Source organism: Ranitomeya imitator, chromosome 9 (assembly GCF_032444005.1).
Source record: "Ranitomeya imitator isolate aRanImi1 chromosome 9, aRanImi1.pri, whole genome shotgun sequence".
Classification (NCBI taxonomy): Eukaryota; Metazoa; Chordata; class Amphibia; order Anura; family Dendrobatidae; genus Ranitomeya; species Ranitomeya imitator.
In genome coordinates, this window is record NC_091290.1 from 20,370,759 (window position 1) to 20,389,610 (window position 18,852).

The following is an 18,852-nucleotide window of genomic DNA, read 5'->3' on the forward strand; positions in this document are numbered from 1 at the left end:
ATAACAGTGGTAAAATTTCTTCTATGTGACTTACCTTTTTTTGTGAAAAATGTAAATTTGACATTTTGAAAATTTTGCAGCTTTTAATTTTATGCCCTTAAATTAGTTATGTCACACAAAATAGTTAATAAATAACATTTCCACGTGTCTACTTTACATCAGCACAATTTTTTAAAACTTTTATTTTGTTAAGACGTTATAAGGGTTAAAAGTTGACCAGCGAGTTCTTATTTTTCAAAATAAAATTTACTAAACCACATTACATTTGAAATTACTTTGAGGGGCCTATATGACAGGAAATACTCAAAAGTGACACCATTCTGAAAACTGCACCCCTCAAGATGCTCAAAACTACATTCAAGAAGTTTATTAACCCTTCAATTACTTCAGAGATAATGAAGCAATGTGGAAGACCCAACCTTTTTTATTTCATGAGGCTAAAAGGAAAAAATGGACCACAAAATTTGTTGTGCAATTTCTCCTGAATATGCAGATACCCCATTTTGTGGGGGAAATCTACTGTTTGGGCGCACAGCAGGGCTCGGAAGGGAAGGAGCGCCATTTAACTTTTTGAATGTAAAATTTGCTGAAATAATTAGTGCACACCATGTATTAATACCGCTCTTCTCACTTGTTGTACAAGCGCAGGGTATGACTAACCTCTGCACTCTTCTCACGCTACTCCACTAAAATATATACTTTCTTCAAGATCCACTAGTTCCTATACAAGAGAGACAAGAACAACAAAACAAAAAGGACATAAGATCAGGACACCTTTATTGCTGGTTCAGTAAATCTTTACAGTGTTTACACCAGACAGAACAGTGTATGACAGATTTCACATTTGACTCCTGTTTGACTCCTTAAACTATTGGAGCATTATTCATTCTTTACATTATCGGCTCCTTCACTGCATTTAAATTAATAAAACTACATTTAGGTCAAAGGATATTTAACAAAAAAAAAAATCACATGAAGGATCATTTACATATTAAATAACATAAAATATTATAATCTTTCAAGTTTTCCGACACCTTTGTGCATAATTATCACATATGATTACTTCAAATATTCTCTATAAAATATATATATATGTATAAAATCCTCTCTTTACAGTAAAAAAGACTACCAAAACAAGAGTAAGGGTATGTGCACACATTGCGGATTCTGTGCGGATCTGCAGCGTTTTTTGGGGTGCAGAAACGCTGCAGATCCGCAATTGATTTACAGTACAATGTAAATCAATGAGAAAAAAAAAATGTTGTGCACACTTTGCGGAAAATCCGCTGCGGTTTAAAAGAAGTAGCATGTCACTAATTTTTTTGTGAATCTGCAGTGTTTTTGTACCCATTCCATTATAAAAAACCGCAGGGGTAAAAACCGCAGCAAATCCACAAGAAAACCACAGCAAAAACGCACAAAAAACACTGCGGAACCACAGGTGCATTTTCTGCCAGGAGAGGCAGAATCCGCACCAGAAATTCCTAAGGCTAGGTTCACATTGCGTCAAGTACATGGCGTTAAACGGATGCGTTAAACGCATGTACAGAAACGGAGCAAAAATATGTGAAATTCGTCGTCACGGTAACGCTAGCGTTAACGCATGTGATCGCGTTTTTTCATTTTGATGTCCGTTTACGAAGTATCCGTTTGTCTGCGTTTGCGGATATGTCTGCGGATATTTTAATGGCCGAAGTCACATTTCCTGTCACATGACCACATGTGACCACCCTCAAACGCTATTAAAACGTGTGGTTCTATTTGGAAATTTTTCATGATTTGCGTCTGACTGCGTTTGCCATAGCCTTCTATGGCAGAATGAACGCTTCCGTTAGTAGTGCGTTAGCTTGGCCGGACCCGAAAACGCTGCAAGCCGCGTTGAAGGTCCGTCAGAAAAAAAACGTTATGTGACAAACGCATACCAATTGAGGGATGCGTCACGATGCGTCAGACAATGCAAGTCTATGGGCGTGTTAGTATGTGCGTTACATTGCGTTTTTACTACTTAAAAACGAGTCCGTTAGACGGACACACCTAGCGCAATGTGAACCCAGCCTAAGGCTAATCCGCAACGTGTGCACATAACCTTAGCGCTAGTATCTTATTCTGGTAACATTCAGAAAATCAGAAAATGGAAGAGAAGATAAAGCTTTTTATAAGTTCGCTTGATTTTTATGTAACGTGTCAGTAAACGAACTGAAGGCCGCTTTGGTTTATGGCATCATCATATAGAAATGATAGCAGCAATATAATGTAACGAAGGTTCTTTCAGATATAATAAACCTAATGTGGTTTAACCACATTAGAAAAAGAAAGTTCTAATCAGGGTGAAGTCAATTTGAAGGCGATGTCCACTGTCTTTTTTTTTTTTAGGATCAGAGCGGTCTAAAATGCACCTCACTGATCATCACCTTCCACCTCTTTGGACACTGGTCTCCACTTCCTTGTCCATCTCGGCACACAGGAAATGACTGCTCAGCCAATTAATCGCTGCAGTGGTGATACACCTCAGTCAGTGATTGGCTGCAGTGGTCACATGTTCTTGTGTAATCGCGTAGCAGGAACTACTTACCAATGGGGACTGGGAAGTGTCATAACGGCAGTGGATTGGGGTGGTGAGCACTTTTTTTTCCTGTCTCATTCTAAGCCATTTTTTTTTTTTTTTTTTTGAAGTGGACAACCCCTTTATTACCTGATGTATATGTTTTATACAAATCTGTAAGAGTACGTCCACTGCCTTTACAAGCAATATGCAGTGCCTCTTGTATTTTTTCTATTTATATGATTTTTCCAGCTCTGAATATTAAATAATCCACTCTATTTGTTAATGCAGAATTGTGTATCTCCATGATTACAGGAGTCACATGTTACATGTTAGGAGTCCATCTAAGAAAAAGACGGTTTTGTTTGTGGTCTGTAACAGTCAACACACATAGGTCAGCATAGGAGCTGTAAATTTAAAAAAGTACGAATTTTTTTTTTCAATCAAAACGGTTTACAAAGTTCTGACATTATTTTTTTGTTGGATGCATTGAAAATTAAAAATGTTTTAAAAGTGCTCACAGTGGATGAAACAGTTTCTGTATCATGGAGGTTTATCAAGCTGTGGAAATTAATAGAGATCTTTTCAGAAAATAAATAATTTGCATATAGTTAAGAATGTGTCATCAGTTGGATGAGTACATTTCTGTTTACTACAGTGGACCGGTCCTGTTAATTCTCCAGTGCAGCATATTATCCAGAGGCTTTTTCCTCCGACTACAGCAGTTCTACAACTAGATTCCTATATAACACATTCTGGTATGTACAAAAAAAAATAAGAAAATCGTTTTTTACTTATATACACATTTACAACAATCCAAAACTTCTCCATTCTATAAATTACATGGGTTCAGTGCAAGAAATACCCTGAGTAAAATCTTCCACAGGTACAATAATGGTCAGCACGTTTTGTATAAATTGGTAATTTTCATTGCTAGGCAGACTTGCAGAAACTGGAAATAAAAACATAACATTTATATACGTAATAAAATATCTATATGCATATTCCATAGGATGTTTAAAAACTTTGTAAAAAAAAAAATCTTATTTTTAATAAAAACAATAGTGCAAATGAAAAAAGGTTTAGCCAAAAGCAACATCTACAATTGTCATGGTTGCTATAGGGGACACCTAGATTTTCCTTCACACAGGCTTTAATAAATGTCAAATATATATATATATATATATATATATTATGTAGGATTTTACACATACTGTACATATACATTTGCAATTATTTCACAATATTTAAAAATGATCTCCCATAAAAAATAGATTTGATCTGGTCAAAATGTCTCTATATATGTATAACATTTTTAGGCACTGGAATGGTCAATGAATTGTTGGAGTATCTTTGCCCTTTTAACATAGGATATACTATATCTATCCAGCAGATTGTAATAGTACATCCATGAATGGACAGTGACATTGCATTTTTTTAAAAGTGTCTTGTATTCTTTGGCCCAAAATATAAACAATTAGTTATTCAAAGTGCAATTCCCTTCTTGGTCCTATGATAATTGTAAATCCAGAAATCCCAAGAGCCTTCTTTCTGAGAAGTTCCTTGGTTAAAAGTTTGTCTTTTTAAAAGAAGAAGTACTCGTATTCTGATAGATCGCTGATGTGTTTTGGTAAATCAGATCTGGATCATTCATCCTCGGAGCCTTGATAATATCCAGCGCACACTGATTTAGGAAAATGTATTGGCTCTGCAATGTAAACGAATGATAAAACTGTTAGATACAAACCTTTAAGGGGCAACAGATTAAATCAACCCCTTCAGATCCAGAGAATTAAGGGGATTAGGCACTGGTTAATTCTCCAATTAATCTAATGCTTACATGCACATAAGGTCAAATGTAGATGTGCTACAGTTCCCTGCACAGCCACGGGGGAACGTGGGTGAGCTGGCAATGTATAGGGAAAACGTAGGAAGGGAAGCCAGCGCTGCATGCCCTTCATTCTTAGGATGGTCCCCTAGTGTGAAAACCCCTCTCCTCCTATCATAGAGGCATATACTTTCAGTCATTACAGTCAATAAACTGATATGCAGAAATAAATCTATTATGATGTATTTATTTGCCAGTCAAAGGAGTTTTCACAGGAAACAACAATCAACAACAAAAACCAAACCGAGGTATATTCTAGGTGCATGGAGAGATGCTGTATGCAAATCTTTTCTCCTGCTTTTTTTTATCCTAGAAAAATAACACCCCCCCCCCTTTTTTTTCAGACATTAATTAGTAGGGTATGGGGTGTATGTATATTCTGTGTCAATCAAATAGTAATGGTTGGTACTAAATCAAATCCCCCATATTTATACTACCTCGATATAAACAATAGTCTAAAGCACTCATTAGTGCATAAAAATGGATGTATATCACAGAGCCAAATAGCTTATCTCTGAGTGCGACTTTTTATGGTTTAGGGACCTTAAACATCTCATATTGTTGGACCAATGAGACCCTACTAATTAGTGTCTGAAAAAAAGGGGGGGTGTTATTTTTCTAGGATAAAATAAAGCAGGAGAAAAGATTTGCATACAGCATCTCTCCATGCACCTAGAATATACCTTGGTTTGGTTTTTGTTGTTGATTGTTGTCTGTCTTTTGCATCTTGCACCTTTTTTATGATTGTTTGTTGATTTTAACGGCTAAGTTAAATATGAAATATAAATAAAAATCAATAATCTGAGTAGCATTACGTCCACGGTAAAAGGAGAGCGGGCGTTTGGTGGGATGAGCCCTGGTCCATTCAATTTTGGCTAGGGGACTAGAGCACCCTCTGGCCCCTCGTTTCTCCTCACATGGCGTTCACCATATTTTTTAAGACTTGTAGACACTTTTCATTTTTTTTTGTCAGACAAGGTGAAAATTTCTGGCACAAGATAAGCCAACTAATTATAATAAGTGGTGTAAACAAAGACTGGATAGTCTAAAAATGTGCCAGATTTTATCAAATGGCATCAACCACTACAATAAATCTGGCACATTTTACGACAGCCTAGTCTAAATTTTCAAGGTCTGTGGATTAGATACTATTGATAAGTATGGATTATTAAAGGTCTGCTGCAAAATTGGTGCAGCTAAGGCTGGTTTCACATTAGCGTTTACCTGATGTGCGGCGGGCTGCGGACTTCCTCCGTGAAGCCCCGCTCTCGGCCGCACCTCCGCCGCTAGCTCCGCCTACTTCTGCATGTGGCCCGCATGCGGCCTGCGTACCAATCTTTAACATTAGGTACGCAGGTCATGTGGCTGTATGCGGATGCTGCCGCATGCGTCGTTTTGACGATGCGGCGACCAGCGTAGACGCAGCCTGTAGCATTTTTTTTTTCTGCGTCGTCAAAACAATACAAGAATATATCTACTATAATACTGCCCCTATGTACAAGAATATAACTACTTAGTACTGCCCCTATGTACAAGAATATCACTACTATAATACTGCTCCTATCTACAAGAATATATCTACTACTAGCTATTGAACCCGTTCTACGCCCGGGTGGCGAGCATTTATATTGGTATATGGTCTCCATCCTGGTATGTGCTGCTCCATCCTGCGTCCCCATCCTGTCATGTGCTGCTCCATCCTGCATCCCCATCCTGTCATGTGCTGCTCCCATCCTGCGCCCCGTTCTGTCATGTGCTGCTCCCATCCTGCGCCCCCGTTCTGTCATGTGCTGCTCCCATCCTGCGCCCCCGTTCTGTCATTTGCTGCTCCCATTCTGCGCCTCCATTCTGTCACTTGCTGCTCCCATCCTGTCATGTGCTGCTCCCATCCTGCGCCCCCGTTCTGTCATGTGCTGCTCCCATCCTGCGCCCCCGTTCTGTCATGTGCTGCTCCCATTCTGCGCCTCCATTCTGTCATTTGCTGCTCCCATCCTGTCATGTGCTGCTCCCATCCTGCGCCCCCGTTCTATCATGTGCTGCTCCCATACTGCGCCCCGGTTCTGTCATGTGCTGCTCCCATCCTGCGCCCCCGTTCTGTCATGTGCTGCTCCCATCCTGCGCCCCCGTTCTGTCATGTGCTGCTCCCATCCTGCGCCCCCGTTCTGTCATGTGCTGCTCCCATCCTGCGCCCCCGTTCTGTCATGTGCTGCTCCCATCCATATGCCCCATACGCTGCTCCATAAGATGCTCCATAGTATATGCCCTGTATCAGGTGGCGTAAGTAACAAATAGCTGTGGCATGAAGTGCCACAGCCTCATGCCACAGCAATTTGTTACTTGCGCCACCTGATTCCTTTCCGCCACCATTTTCTTGGTCCTCCTGCTGGCGGAATCGGCGCCTGCGCAGTCCGCGATTTCCGGCGCCATTTTCTTGAAAACACACCTGCAGTGTGTCTTCAAGAAAATGGCGCCGGCAGTGTGCCTTCAAGAAAATGGCGCCGGAAAGCGTGGACTGCGCAGGCACTTCATGCCACAGCTTCATGCCACAGCAATTTGTTACTTACGCCATTCCTTTCCGCCCATTTTCTTCGTCCTCCTGCTGCCGGAATCGGCGCCTGCGCAGTCCGCGCTTTCCGTGTCTTCAAGAAAATGGCGCCGGAAAGCGCGGACTGCGCAGGCGCCGATTCCGGCAGCAAGACCAAGAAAATGGCGGCGGAAAGAAATCAGGTGGCGTAAGTAACAAATTGCTGTGGCATGAAGTGTCACAGCTTCATGCCACAGCAATTTGTTACTTACGCCATTCCTTTCCGCCCATTTTCTTCATCCTCCTGCTGCCGGAATCGGCGCCTGCGCAGTCCGCGCTTTCCGGCGCCATTTTCTTGAAGACACACCTGCAGTGGAGCCGGAGTGTCTTCAAGAAAATGGCGCCGGAAAGCGCGGACTGCGCAGGCGCCGATTCCGGCAGCAGGAATCGGCGCCTGCGCGGTCCGCGTTTTCCGGCGCCATTTTCTTTAAGACACACCTGCAGTGGAGCCGGAATGTGTCTTCACGAAAATGGCGCCGGAAAGCGCAGACTGCGCAGGTGCCGATTCCGGCAGCAGGAATCGGCGCCTGCGCTTTCCGGCGCCATTTTCTTGTAGACACACTCCGGCTCCTCTGCTTGTGACTGGTCAGAGGGCGGCACCGGCGCGCATTAAGCGCGTCATCGCGCCCTCTGAACTGTCACAGCAGAGGAGCCGGGACACGGAGCCGCACGCAGCGCTGGAACGGGGAAAGGTGAATATACTTACCCTCCTGGCGGTCCCTGACTCTCCGGTGGAGATCGCGGTATGCGTTCAGTGCTTACGCATACCGCGATCTCCTGGGAGCGTTACTCTGTGGGGGCCAGACTGCGCCGGCGCTTGCGCCTGCGCAGTCTATAAAGGCTTCGGACAGAGTGACGCTCCCAGCGTTATATTATAGATAATACTGCTCCTATGTACAAGAATATATCTACTATAATACAGCCCCTATGTACAAGAATATAACTACTATAATACTGCCCCCTATGTACAAGAATATATCTACTATAATACTGCTCCTATGTACAAGAATATAACTACTATAATACTGCCCCCTATGTACAAGAATATAACTACTATAATACTGCCCCTATGTACAACAATATATCTACTATAATACTGCCCCTATACACAAGAATATAACTACTATAATACTGCCTCCTATGTAGAATAATATAACTACTATAATACTGCCCCTATATTCACTGTGTGCAGAATTATTAGGCAAGTTGTATTTTAGAGGATTATTTTTATTATTGATCAACAACTATGTTCTCAATCAACCCAAAAGACTCAAATATAAAAGCTTAATATTTTTGGAAGTTGGAGTGGGTTTTTTAGATTTGGCTATCTTAGGAGGATATCGGTTTGTGCAAGTAACTATTACTGTGCAGAATTCTTAGGCAACTTAATAAAAACCAAATATATTCCCAGCTCACTTGTTTATTTTCACCAGGTAAACCAATATAAATGCACAAAATTTAGAAATAAACATTTCTGACATGCAAAAACAAACCCAAAAAAATTAGTGACCAATACAGCCACCTTTCTTTATGATGACACTCAACAGCCTCCATCCATAGATTCTGTCAGTGGCTTGATCTGTTTACGACCAACATTGCGTGCAGCAGCCACCACAGCCTCCCAGACACTGCTCCGAGAGGTGGACTGTTTTCCCTCCCTGTAGATCTCACATTTTATGAGGGACCACAGGTTCTCTATGGGGCTCAGATCAGGTGAACAAGGGGCCATGTCATTATTTTTTCTTCTTTGAGACCTTTACTGGCCAGCCACGCTGTGGAGTAGTTGGAGGCATGTGATGGAGCATTGTCCTGCAGGAAAATCCTGTTTTTCTTGAACGATACCGACTTCTTCCTGTACCACTGCTTGAAGAAGTCTTCCAGAAACTGGCAGTAGGTCTGGGAGTTGAGCTTCACTCCATCCTCAACCTGAAAAGGTCCCACAAGTTCATCTTTGTTGATCGCAGCCCATACCAGTCCCCCACCTCCACCTTGCTGGCGTCTGAGTCGGAGTGGAGCTCTCTGCCCTTTACTGATCCAGCCTCCGGCCCTTCCTTCTGGCCCATCAAGAGTCACTCTCATTTCATCAGTCCATAAAACCTTTGAAAAGTCAGTCTTAAGATATCTCTTGGCCCAGTCTTCACGTTTTATCTTATGTTTCTTGTTCACAGGTGGTCGTTTTTCACCCTTCCTCACCTTGGCCATGTCCATGAGTATCGCACACCTTGTGCTTTTTGTTACTCCAGTAACGTTGCAGCTGTGAAATATGGCAAATCTGGTGGCAAATGGCATCTTGGCAGCTTCACGCTTGATTTTCCTCAATTCATGGGCAGTTATTTTGCGCCTTTTTTTGCCCAACACGCTTCTTGTGACCCTGTTGGCTATTTGCCATGAAACAATTGATTGTTCGGTGATCACGCTTCAAAAGTTTGGTCATTTCAAGACTGCTGCGTCCCTCTGCAAGACATCTCACAATTTTGGACTTTACAGAGCCCATCAAATCTCTCTTCTGACCCATTTTGCCAAAGGAAAGGAAGTTGCCTAATAATGAAGCACACCTTTTGATGTCATTAGACAACACCTCTCATTACAGAGATGCACATCACCTGATTTACTTAATTGGTAGTTGGCTCTGAAGCCTGAACAGCTTGGAGTAGGACAACATGTATAAAACGTATCATGTGATCAAAATACAACTTGCCTAATAATTCTGCACATAGTGTACTATAATACTGCTCCTATGTACAATAATATAACTACTATAATACTGGTCCTATGTACAATAATATAACTACTATAATACTGGTCCTATGTAAACGAATATAACTACTATACTAATGGCTTCTATAATCAAGATTATTACTCCTATAATGCATATATATATAATTATATAGTATATCCTTAGACCTTAGGCATGTGAAAAATGAGAAAAATGTCATCCACTTACTTCAGTTTGCACCATTAATCCTCGGTGCATCCGGAGATCATAAACGACTCCATACACATCTATTTGGCTTTCTGTTTCAATTTGTTTCATAACACGATCAAGTGCTATCAAAGTACCCGTCCTGCCCACTCCAGCACTAAAAAAAGAAACAGCAACAGAATATATAAATAGCAGATAAATTGCACAATGATGATGTCTCTTTCACAAAAAATACATTGCATTGTTTTATAATCGGACTTGAGACACTAGTAAAAAAAAAAAAAATCAATGGAGTCGCAAGATACACAGCATTCTGCAATGTTGGGTGTACAGGTGGTATACAATTGTGTAATCCAGTAGGTGAAGAAAACCTTGGCACTCCAAATATATTGGCTTGAAAAGACAATTCTTTAATGTGTAGATACCGTAATTAAAATATACACATCTCATTCTATCCTAACCCTCAGGCCTTCATCAGAAATAAGGACTGCACAGCAAATGTTCAGAATATACGAGCAATAACTAAAGAGGGCATAGTGCTCACAAGGAGGCCACGTGCCTGTTGTTCTGGCACTGATGGTATCTTTTTTACATGTCAGAAGATACAGGAAAGTTAATTTTTCATAGATTTGAGCACAGTTTACTACAATTTAGTTAGTGAATGACAAGTATAGATCAGAGAGAATTATAAAGGTGATTATAGGGTACCAGAGGGTTTTTAATGATATAGAAGGGCCTAATGAAGGTCCTCAGACTGGTCATCTCTGTACTCCTCGTAAGCCATGCTAATACAGGAGTATGGCCATAAATTCTATCAGCAATGAATTAACTGCACGGTCCAGTCTCCTAGTGAGTGTAAAAAATAAAAAGTAAAACTAAATATAAAAACATTAAAAATTAACCTTTCCCTTTATTACAAAGTGCTTTATTGTGTAACAAAATAATAAAGCTCACATTTTTATAGCAGGAATCTTAACGATCCATTATATCAAACTATAGTTATCCGGCACAATTAGTTAAAAACAATGTCAGTGTTTTTGTATCTCCAGACTGGAGAAAAAAAAAAGAATGTAATAAAAAGTCATAAAAAATGTATATGTACTCCAAAATGAAAACTACTGGCTATCCCGCAAAAAAAAAAAAAAAATCCAAAAAACCAAAGCAAAAAAATAAAATATGCGGAAACATAAAAAAAGCTTTATGGTATGTTACAAAAACATTTTTAAAATGATTGCAATTGTGCAAAAGTAGTAAAATATAGGATATATATGAATAATGTTCTGATGTGCAGAATAAAACCCATCTTGTCATTTATACTGCATGTTGTGAAAGAAATGAAATCCAAAATAGGTTAGTGGCCCAAAGTAATGGATTCAGAAGCAATTGTGAGCAATCCAAATCTATGGAGGCCCATGGGTAAAACAACTATTTGTGGACTAGATGAGAAAAAAAAACAGGGAAAATATACAGCTATAATACATAAAAAAATATTGCAAATAAAAGGACAAACAGTAAATTCTCCACAGACTGCTGAAATAAGAGTATCAAACACCATCCCAACTAGCTATATAAAAATAAAGATTATTATTATCCCAACAGTTCTTTCTGTACAGTGCCAAATAACTCCACCATACAAATCCCAAATAACACTGATCTGGAGGAGCGGGATAGCAACTATTATTATGTAACGGCCTTCGGCTCGACCTTGAGTCATTGCGACTTGATGGATGAATACTTGGTAGGAAGGTCATTCTTGTGCAAGCCTAGACAGGCCCACAAGGGTCTTCTCCATCGTTATCTTGATAGTATAAAGCCATTGGGTTGGTGACCACCTTCTTCGTGTTCTTCTTTCTATTCTTCAACCCATAATATCCTTCACCACTGATTGTTCTTTTCATATGAGGTGTCGAAAGCAGGCAAGTCGTAGCTTGGTGATCCTTACTTCAGTGATCTGTCTGAATTGATTTGTTCCAAAATTGATTTGTTTGTTCTTCTTGCCATCCATGGTCTTGATAACTTCCTTCCGTCTTGTTTCTTTAACATCTATGTTTCACATCTGAATGTTACCACAGAAGAGACCAAACCATGTACGAGCCGCGTCTTCGTTGCCAGGGAAATGTTCTTCGATTTGAAGACCTTGTGTAGTGAGTTCACTTTTGATTTGTCCATAGATATTCTCCTATTGACTTCAGGTGTTGTCGGTGCATCTTGAGTTATCATCGATCATCGGTTGAAGTTCTTTACAATTTCCAGTTCGTTGCCGTCCATCTCAAATACAGTTGCATCTCACAAAATTAGAATATCATCAAAAAGTTAATTTATTTCAGTTCTTCAATACAAAAAGTAAAACTCATATATTATATAGAGTCATTACAAACAGAGTGATCAATTTCACGTGTTTATTTCTGTTAATGTTGATGATTATGGCTTACAGCCAAAGAAAACCCAAAAGTCATTATCTCAGTAAATTAGAATACTTTATAACACCAGCTTAAAAAAAAATATTTTAAAATCAGAAATATTGGCCTAGTGAAATGTATATACAGTAAATGCACTCAATACTTGGTCGAGGCTCCTTTTGCACTGATTACTGCATCAATGCGGTGTGGCATGGAGGCGATCAGCCTGTGGCACTGCTGAGGTGTTATGGAAGCCCAGGTTGCTTTGATAGCAGCCTTCGGCTCGTCTGCATTGTTGGGTCTGGTCTCTCATCTTCCTCTTTACAATACTCCATAGATTCTCTATGGGGCTAAGGTCAGGCGAGTTTGCTGGCCAATCAAGCACAGTGATACTGTTGTTTTTTTACACCATGAATTGGTACTTTTGGCAGTGTGGACAGGGGCCAAGTCCTGCTGGAGAAGGAAATTTCCATCTCCAAAATCTTGTCAGCAGAAAGAGGCATTAAGTGTTATAAAATTAAAAATTTCCGTTTAGACGGCTGCACTGACTTTGGTCTTGATAAAACACAGTGGACCTACACCAGCAGATGACATGACTCGCCAAACCATCACTGATTGTGGAAACTTCACACTAGACCTTAAGCAGCTTGGATTGTGGCCTCTCCATTCTTCCTCCAGACTCTGGGACCTTGATTTCCAAGGTCTAGTGTGAACTATCCACAGTCAGTGATGGTTTGGGGAGCCATGTCATCTGCCGGTGTAGGTCCACTGTGTTTTATCAAGACCAAAGTCAGCACAGCCGTCTACTAGGAAATTTTAGAGCACTTCATGCTTCCCTCTGCCGACAAACTTTGTGGAGATGGAAATGTCCTTCTCAAGCAGGACTTGACCCCTGTCTACACTGCCAAAAGAACCAATACCTGGATTACAAACAACAATATCACTGTGCTTGAGTGACAGCAAACTCACCTGACCTTAACCCCATAGTAAATCTATGGAGTATTGTCAAGAGGAAGATGAGAGACCCCAGACCCAACAATGGAGACGAGCTGAATGCTGCTATCAAAGCAACCTGGGCTTCCATAACCCCTCAGCAGTGCCACCGGCTGATCTCCTCCATGCCACGCCGCATTGAAGCAGTAATTGATGAAAAAGGAGCCCGACCAAGTATTGAGTGCATTTACTGAACATACATTTCAGTAGGCCAACATTTCAGATTTTAAAATCATTTTTTCAACCTGGTGTTATAAAGTATTCTAATTTACTGAGAATGACTTTTGGGTTTTCATTGGCTGTAAGCCATAATCATCAACATTAACAGAAATAAACACATGAAATAGATAATTGTTTGTAATTAGTCTATATAATATAGGAGTTTCACTTTTTGTATTGAAGAACTGAAATAAATTAACTTTTTGATGATATTCTAATTTTGTCAGATGCAACTGTATATGTATGACATCTGGCAGTAGTGAATATTTGACACTTCGTAAGAAGACCTTCATTCAATCTACACGAGTCACCATAAATGTTGTATCATCTGCATATTTAAGATGGTTGATGATTTGTCCAGCAATTTTGACTCCTTCGGATAGCATCTAGCCAAGTACAAGAACAGTGTTGCTTCCCTCAGCAAACAAACTCCAGCTATTTTCACTTGGACTAGTTTTTATAGTCCTCTCACATTTTCATTTGATGATCACTCATTGTCTAAGCTTTGCACATACCTGCAGTGAACCACTATAGGTGAATGCATTGAGTCGTCATTCGTCACGTATTCACGAACTAAATTTCTAAATTCTATTAGAACACTGGTTGCCTTCGGAACGCCGTGGTCTGGCCAAGCTGTAAAATGGAAATGCCGGACTACTTTACTCTGTCTTGTCTTCATCTAAATATAAAAAAGACAAAATAAAGTGATTATTTCTATAGTTTGAAATACTAAATATGCAGTGGTACATGGGGGGGGGGGGGGGGGGGGAGGTTTCAGATAACATTCAATCCACTTCAATCCATTACTCTCATGAAATAGGTTTATCTTTGCACTAATATTTCATAACCTTGGTTTTGTGAATGTCTCATCACATATATGATCTGATATAATTTTTTTTTCTGCCTTTATGCTTTTTATATAAATCTGTTCCCAAGAGGAAACAAAAGTAATGATAATATATGCAGCTTTGCAAGAGTAAATTGTTTTGAAAACATTCTTCAGCCATCTGTCCGTGACAATTAAATTAACATTTTCTCAGAAGCCATACCTGTGAATATACATTTATATAGCACATATATAAAGCAGATTGTGGCAATGATTGTGACTTTAGAATATGCAGCAAAGAACTAGTTGTAAGAAAATCTTCGGCCGGCTGCTTTATTGGATTGTATAGGTAATGTGTCAGTAATCCTTTGATACTTCACTATTTACACCTCTTAAAAGGGATAAAAAGTTATGGATAGGGGATAACTGACAGATTGCTGTGGTTTCGACAGATGGAACCCCTACCCCACCAACGATCCTGAGAACGGGGCTCCGTTTTCATAAACGGACTTACAGCAATCAATATTTAAACGTGATATATTTTAAAGGGTTATTATCAGAAGGAAAAGCTATGTGGGTCAATAAATAGTGACTAAATGCAACTGTGTACTGGCCAAAGCCATATAGTTCTCAATTAAAATGGTTTTCATTACTATATTGTGGTTTATTTGCTATTGTTTATAAATCCATTCTCCAAAAAGGGCAGAGTATATGAAAATGAACAAGAAATCCCCTTAGTGCTCCCCTAATGTGTTTTGGATACTATACTGTGTCATCAGGTGGCATTGCTGGAAGAAAACGTACTCACAGGAAAACTTCACCTCATTTTAACAAGCAAAATTCATATTCAAGTTGGCCCTCACCTCTGCTAAACAAGACTACTTCACCGCCACTGTATTTTCTTTATCCTACAAGCCCAACCAGCTATTCAAAAGCTTTAACTCCATCCTCCACCCACCAGCGCCCCTCTGAGCCCCATCATCTCTGCAGAAGACTTTGCAACACATTTAAAAAATAAAATCAACCAAACAAGGCAAATATTTACTGCTTATGCACCACAACTCCTATGTATAACAGGTCACTGTCCCTCTCCCATAACCTTCCTGCTCACCATCACTGAAGGAGAGCTTACTCATCTCCTCTCAAAAGCACACCTCACCAGTTGTGCACTCGACCCCATCCCATCTCCTCACCAACCTCACTACCACACTTATCCCAGCTCTAACCCATCTCTTAAACCTACTGCTAACTTCTTGTACCTTCCCCTCTGCTTTCAAGCATGCCATGATCACACCTGTCCTGAAGAAATCATCACACGACCCGACCTCTGCGTTCAGCTATTGCCCCATATCACTGCTCCTGCTTATCTCCGAGCTCATCGAACAAAATGGCCATGCTGAACTTTCCTTCCATCTCTCATCTATCTACCTCTTTTTGACGACCTACAATTCAGCTTCCGTCCACACCACTCCACAGAAACTGCCCTGACCAAAATTACGAACGATTTACTGCCAAAGCTAAGAGACAATTCTTTATATTCCTCTTTCTAGACCTGTCCTCTGCCTTCGACAGTCAACCATTCCCTTCTACTACAGATTCGCTCTTCCCTTGGCATCAAAGACTTTGCCCTCTCCTAATTCTCCTCACATCTTTCCAATCGCACATTTAGAGTGTCCCACTTCCACGCTACCTTCTCATCCCGCCCTCTCTTTGTCGAGGTCCTTCAAGATTCTGTCCTACTTTTCCCAATCTGTAGCTTTTGCCTGGGACAACTCATATAATCCCATGGCTTCTATTACCACTTATATGAGGATACTCAGATCTACCTCTCTAGCCCAGACGTCACGTCTCTGCTGTCCCGAATCCTAGAGTGTCTATTAGCCATATCATCCTTCTCATTACACTTCCTAAAGCTCAATGTGGACAAACCTGAACTCAATCTTTCCTCCAGCTCACCTAATGCCCCTAACTGATCTATCACAATAAATGACATCATGCTTTCCCCTGTATTGGAAGTCCGCTCCCTCGGGAGTTACCCTCAACTCTGCTTAGTCTTTCAAACTAAACATCCAAGCTCTCGCTACCTCATGCTGCCTCCAACACAAAAATATTTTCAGAATTCGTCCTTTCCTCAACCCTGAATCTACTAGAATGTTAGTGTATGCCTTTATCATCTCCTGCCTTGACTACTGCAATACCCTCCTCTGTGGCCTCACAGTAATACTCTCGCACCTCTTCAGCCTGTCCTTAACTCTGCTGCCCGACTAATCCACCTTTCTCCATGCTATTCCTCCACTTTTCTCCTCTGCAAATCCCTTCATTACCTCCCAATTCGCCAACGTATTCAGTTCAAACTACTAACTGACCTAGAAAGCCGTCCATAATCTGTCTCCTCTGTACACCTCCGAACTAATCTCCCGATATCTTCCAACACGTAACCTCCGATCCTCTAAAGACCACCTCTTCTCCACACACTTATTCTCCTCACCCCATTGCCTCCAAGATTTCGTCTTAGTGTCTGCCGTCCTCTGGAGTTCTGTGCTCCAACACGTCTGATTATCCTCCACATTCGGATCCTTCAGACTTAACTTGAAAACGCAATTCTTCAAGAAAGTGTGTACAGCCTGTAATAATCTCGGTGCCACCTCGCCACCACCGGAACTAATGCGAAACCCTCAACCTACGGTCTCCTTCCCATTATTCCCATAAAACTGTAAGGAAAAAAAGGCAGAGCTCTCGCCTTCCAGTATGCGTCTGTCATTGTTAGTTTGTTCCCCGTAATTCATATTTTGTATGTAACCCCTTCTCATGAACAGCAATATGGAATCAATGGTGCTCTTAAAATAAATAGTAATAATCATCAGGTGTCTGAGACACCTTAAGAATGGTAACAGATTGCCTTTTTCACTGTCACAGACAAGCGGTAGCAAGTCACACTGTCATGTGGCCTAAAGACTAAGCGCTTCCTCATTCAGTCCCATGGATCAGTAGTGGTCCCAGCGATTATATCTTCATCAACTGTTCTCTTCCATCTGTATATGAAGCAATAAAGTCTGGTAACTCACATCCACTAATGTAAAATCTCTGGTGGTCCAGTCTTGTAGAACATTTTCATCGTTCATGGATACAGAAAGGTTTCCATAAATCCTTGCACTTCTCTGGGGCCAATATTCTTCACATTTAACCTAAAATATCATAAGATACAACAGAATTACCTTTTAGTCCTTTGTTGCTTATATAGTGCCAACATGTATCACACCGCTGCCTATCTGAGACATAATGGCAACATGTAGCATATGCATATACTTTAGAGATCAATACTATAGATCATTCTTACAGCCTCTTAGAAAAATACAACAAAGATTGGAAAGAGAAATATTTGCAAAATTGCACTTATAACAAAAGTCAAAATAAGCAATTTATAACACCAAGGCAGAGAGAGGATCACACCTTGCTCCCAAAGTACCGCAAGTGCATTAAAGCAGGTAATAACTAATGGAGTACAAGAAAACCACCAAAAAGAATTAAAGCAGGTCATATCAGTCAATGACCGTTGTTAAGCCCCTCACACGGCTGCTACTCCCACATAATTAAAATGTTTCAGTCCTTAAAAAAATAAAAACGTCAAGTGATGCACATAAGCCTTAACTTGACTGTTTTACCTTTCCGAGCTCAACACATTTTGTGAGCATAATTACGGCCCGAACATTTTTTTCCCATATCATACGCCAGAAATCATTGACAGTCCTTGGTAGAGGACCCTGTGCTGCAATGTACTCTTTTGTAGAATTGTAACCCTGAAAAAGAGACAAGAAAAACATAATAAAACATACACTGTACAAAATGTATAGATCTACACTATATGGAAAAATATGCCGCCCCCCAACATCCCACCAAAGGAGCTTTTCTGACCTCCCATTCTACATCCATAGACATTAATATGGGGTCGTCCCTCTGCAGATATAATGGCTCCCTCTCTTCTAATTCTACAAGTTTTTGGAGGCATCTGTGGGAATTTTTGCCCCTTCATCTTAAGGCCTCTTTCACACTTCCATTTTTTACAATCAGTCACAATCCGTCAAAATGTTGAAAAAACGGATCCTGTGCAGATTGTAAAAAACGGATGCACTGGGTCCGTTTCTTTGACGGATCCGTCGAGGCTATGTGCACACGTTGTGTATGCGTCTTTGCCACGTTTTTCCGCTGTGAAAACACATACACAACACAACCCATGATAAAAATAATTAAAAAAATAAAAAATCGTGATATTCTTACCTTCCGACGTCCCCCGTGGCCTTCCCGATGCTTGCGATGCTCCCGCTCCCAGTAATGACTTACGAGACAATGACCTGTGAGCCTGCTGCGTCATCGGGTCATTTTGCAAGGCATCACCGGGAACAGGAGCTGCTGGGAGCATCGGGAAGGCTGCGGGGGACGCCGGAAGGTAAGAATATCACGATTTTTCATTTTTTTTAATT

General features: G+C 40.7%; 1 protein-coding gene across 3 annotated transcripts in view; it reads right to left on the reverse strand.

The window, feature by feature from the left end:
• Positions 1 to 760: 760 nt before the first annotated feature.
• LOC138648710 (receptor-type tyrosine-protein phosphatase eta-like) overlaps positions 761 to 18,852 on the reverse strand; it is a 160,891-nt gene continuing 142,799 nt past the window's right edge. For 2 of the 3 annotated variants that reach the window (XM_069738543.1, XM_069738542.1), the window contains 5 exons: positions 18,037 to 18,171; positions 17,440 to 17,559; positions 14,064 to 14,227; positions 9,959 to 10,094; positions 761 to 4,250 (listed from right to left, as the gene is read on the reverse strand). In XM_069738543.1, coding sequence (XP_069594644.1) covers positions 4,110 to 4,250; positions 9,959 to 10,094; positions 14,064 to 14,227; positions 17,440 to 17,559; positions 18,037 to 18,171 — 696 coding nt within the window. In that variant the 3' untranslated portion in view covers positions 761 to 4,109. The remainder of the gene's footprint in view (positions 4,251 to 9,958; positions 10,095 to 14,063; positions 14,228 to 17,439; positions 17,560 to 18,036; positions 18,172 to 18,852) is intronic. The other variant, XR_011315179.1, reaches the window with a different exon arrangement.